Source organism: Gekko japonicus, unplaced genomic scaffold (assembly GCF_001447785.1).
Source record: "Gekko japonicus isolate JY-2015 unplaced genomic scaffold, Gekko_japonicus_V1.1 scaffold2619, whole genome shotgun sequence".
Lineage (NCBI taxonomy): Eukaryota > Metazoa > Chordata > Lepidosauria > Squamata > Gekkonidae > Gekko > Gekko japonicus.
Window position 1 is genome coordinate 72,881 of NW_015166500.1, and position 3,570 is coordinate 76,450.

Consider the following 3,570-nt stretch of genomic DNA (forward strand, 5'->3'; position numbering starts at 1 on the left):
ACCCGCCTCTCCCCCCCCCCCCCCCATGTTTCAGGTTTGGGGAAGAACGCAGAGGGCCGCGTGGAGCCCGTGTCAGCCGTGGTGCTGCCGAAAGGCAAATCCTTGGACCAGTGCGCCGAGATCCTCCAGAAGAAGCGTGAGGGGAAACTTGACACAGCCAAACCCAAGAGACGGCGGGCGAAAGGGAGCGGCGCCGGCCGGGCCTCTCCCCGGACCCCCAAGCCCCCCAGGCGGAACGTGTTTGATTTCCTGAACGAGAAGCTCCAGGGCGCCAGGGAGCAGCCAGGGGGGCTGACCCCACTGGAGAGGGACAGCAAGGAGATCTACCACGCCAGCAAGAGCACCAAGAGGGCTTTGAATGTCCGCCTCTTCCAGACGGTGGAGAAGATCGACCAGACGCAGAAGGACATCCGCGGGATCCAGGAGGCCCTGGCACGCAACGTTGGGCGGTAAGGAGAGCGCCTCGTGCAGGGGACTCATTTTCTGGCAAAGCTGGGCTCCGCATGTCCAGGTTGATGGTATCTGATCTAGAATATGGATTCCCTTCAAGGGTCTACAGAGTCTGGCTCTGTGTAGCAGTCAAGCCATTTGTGGTTGCTGCTGCTGCTGCTGACCCTTTCAGTTTGGTGTAGTGGTTAGGAGCACTGGGAGAACCGGCTCTGGTTCCGCACTCCTCCACATGCAGCTACTGGTGCGACCTTGGGTCAGTCACAAGTTCTCTCAGAGCTGTTCTCTCAAGGGCAGTTCTCTGGAGAGCTCTCTCAGCCCCACCTCCCTCCCAGGGTGTCTGTGGTGGGGAGGGGAAGGGAAAGGAGTTTGTAAGCTGCTCTGAGACTCCTTTGGGTAGTGAAGGGCGGAGTATAAACCCAATCTCCTCTTCTTCTTCCATCCTGTGGGTCCTGTTTGTTGTTGTTGCCATCAAGTCATAGAAACATAAGAACATAAGAGAAGCCAATGTTGGATCAGGCCAAAGGCCCCTCCAGTCCACCACTCCATCACACAGTGGCCAAAAACACCAGGTGCCCTCAGGAGGTCCAACAGTGGGGCCAGGACACTAGAAGCCCTCCCATCGCTTGCCCCAGACCTATCTATAAAGGTAAAGGTAAAGGGTTCCCTTGCTCGAAAGCCGGTCGAATCCGACTCTAGGGTTGCGGTGCTCATCTCCGTTTCAAAGCCAAAGAGCCAGCACTGTCCGAAGATGTTTCCGTGGTCATGTGGCTGGCATGACTAAACACCAAGGCGCACGGAACTCTGTTACCTTCCCACCGAAGTGGTACCTATTTATCTACTTGCAGTTTCTTGCTTTCGAACTGCTAGGTTGGCAGGAGCTGGAACTAGAGACGGGAGCTCACTCCATCATGCGGCACCCGGGTCTCGAACTGCTGAACTACTGACCTTCCACAGCCTGCAGTTCAGCGTCTTAACCACGAAGCCTTCCCTGCTTGTAGCCGCAGCCACCTCCTGCGGCAGTGAATTCCATGTGTTCCATCACTCTTTGGGTGAAGAAGGACTTCCTTTTATCTGTTCTAACCGGACTGCTCAGCAATTTCATGGAGTGTCCACGAGTTTTTGTCTTGTGAGACAGGGAGAAAAGGACTTCTTTCTCTACCTGCTCTATCCCACGCATCATCTTGTAAACCTCGATCGTGTCACCCCTCAGTCCTCGTTTCTCCAAGCGAAAGAGCCCCAAGTGCTTTAACCTTTCTTCAGTGGGAAAGCGTTCCAACCCTTCTGTCATTCTAGTCGCCCTTTCCTGCACTTTCCCCAATGCTATAATATACTTTTAGAGCTGCGGTGACTTGTGGAGGACCTGCAGGGTTTTCAAGGCAAGAGATGTTCAGAGGCAGTTTGCCATCTGCCTAGTGAGCCTTGACTTCCTTGGTGGTCTCCCATCCAAATACTAGCCAAGGCTAAAGATGTAAAATTTCTGGAAATTTTGAAGCTCGGGGAAAAACCCGTTTTTTTTCCGGGGGGAAACGGAAATTTTCGGAAAAATTGAAAAAAATGCTACATTAGCACTTTTTTCTTTTCCAGATTGAAAGTCATCCTGTCACTTTAGGAACATAAAATACGACTATGGACATTTTAACTTGGCATGAAATTATCACAACTAGCATATTAAAAATATAGCGTATCCAAACAATTATTACAAACAGTATACCCACCCACATGCAAAAACAAAACTGAAACCTTTTTCTTTTCTTGTGACAACAGCACCTCCTAAAGGCAGAAGTGCATCTTGTTCTTGCATTGGAGAGTTCAGTTTGTAACCTAGGACTTGCTTGTCCTCAGTGCACAGAAATTAGATCAATCTGATACCCTACGTATTTTTTAGAAATGATTTTGGAAAATATTTGAACACCTTGTCCTAAAATATATTTATTCATCGTGTTAAAATACTTTCATCCCTTGGTGTGCATTTTGGATGCCTGGGGTTGTGCTGAGGGCGGGGAAGGAGCCCCCGGGGCTGGTCGACGCTCCTTGCCAGGCTTCCTAACCCCCTGCCTTTGGCTTCCAGGCACAGCATCGCCACGGCGCAGCTGGAGGAGAAGCTAGCCGGTGCCCGCAAGAAACTGGCCGAGCTGCGGACCCAGGAGGCCAGCCTGCAGCGAGAGCAGAAGAAAGCGGACACGCACAAGAAGATGACCGAGTTCTAGCTTCCCTGCCTCCCTCTCGGCCTCCGTCGGTTGCGCCGGTCAGCCGGGATTCTGTGCCGCCTGGCGAACTCAGAGCTGGAACCGAACCTTCTCTTCTGGACTTCGTTCATCCCAGCAGCCAAACTGGGCCAAAAAACCAGGACCAGATCTGAATTCGCCCAGCTGTCTGTCTGGGCTGTGAAACGGTTGTTCTGGGGGGTATACGGGCAGATTATCTTTCCTTTTTCTTTGTTACCACTTTCCTAAGAAATTGCCGGGGAAGTCTTGCAGCCTGCCACAGACGGGGCTTCAGGAAGAGGTTTTATTAGAGGGGGAAACCATCAGCGTGGATCGGCCACCGCCACGTCCATTGGCTTGGCCCTTGCCCGCTTCCGGGATTCCTTTGCGCGCTGTCAGGAGCGGATTTTCCCCTCTCCTCTACCCTGTTGCAGCCGCGATACCTTGGAAGCACGAAAAATAGAAAGCATTAGAGAAGGTGGGATGGTGTCAGCAGTGGGATCTCCAATACCCTGGGGGCGTTTTGGCCTGGCAGAAGGAGCCACTACATCCCTATGCGCATCCTCTGGGCTGCGTGTCGCATCAATGTGCATCCGCCCAACTTTTGTTCCTCTGCAGTGTTCTGGTCTGACGAGTTAAATCAGGCATGGGAAACGTGGCTACAAGATACATTTGTAAAGAAAACAGTCGTGAGAGTCTGACCCACAAATCCAGCCGTCAACAAGGCTTGCAAAGAAAATGCTTTCTGTATAGTAGGTCAACAAGCATTAAAACGCAATAAACAAATTCCTTCAAATCATAAGAAAATCCTAGTGTAAAAATACATCATCAACGTCGTCTCCGGATTATATAACAACGTTTCAGAATTGGATCTTCCTCAGGAAATATTAGAGTAGTACAAACGCCTCGGATCCAT

General features: G+C 51.5%; 1 protein-coding gene across 1 annotated transcript in view; it reads left to right on the plus strand.

The window, feature by feature from the left end:
* ZGPAT (zinc finger, CCCH-type with G-patch domain) overlaps positions 1 to 3,365 on the plus strand; it is a 23,071-nt gene extending 19,706 nt beyond the window's left edge. The window contains exons 6-7 of the mRNA XM_015412225.1: positions 35 to 449; positions 2,519 to 3,365. Coding sequence (XP_015267711.1) covers positions 35 to 449; positions 2,519 to 2,657 — 554 coding nt within the window. The 3' untranslated portion in view covers positions 2,658 to 3,365. The remainder of the gene's footprint in view (positions 1 to 34; positions 450 to 2,518) is intronic.
* The last annotated feature ends 205 nt before the right edge of the window (positions 3,366 to 3,570 follow it).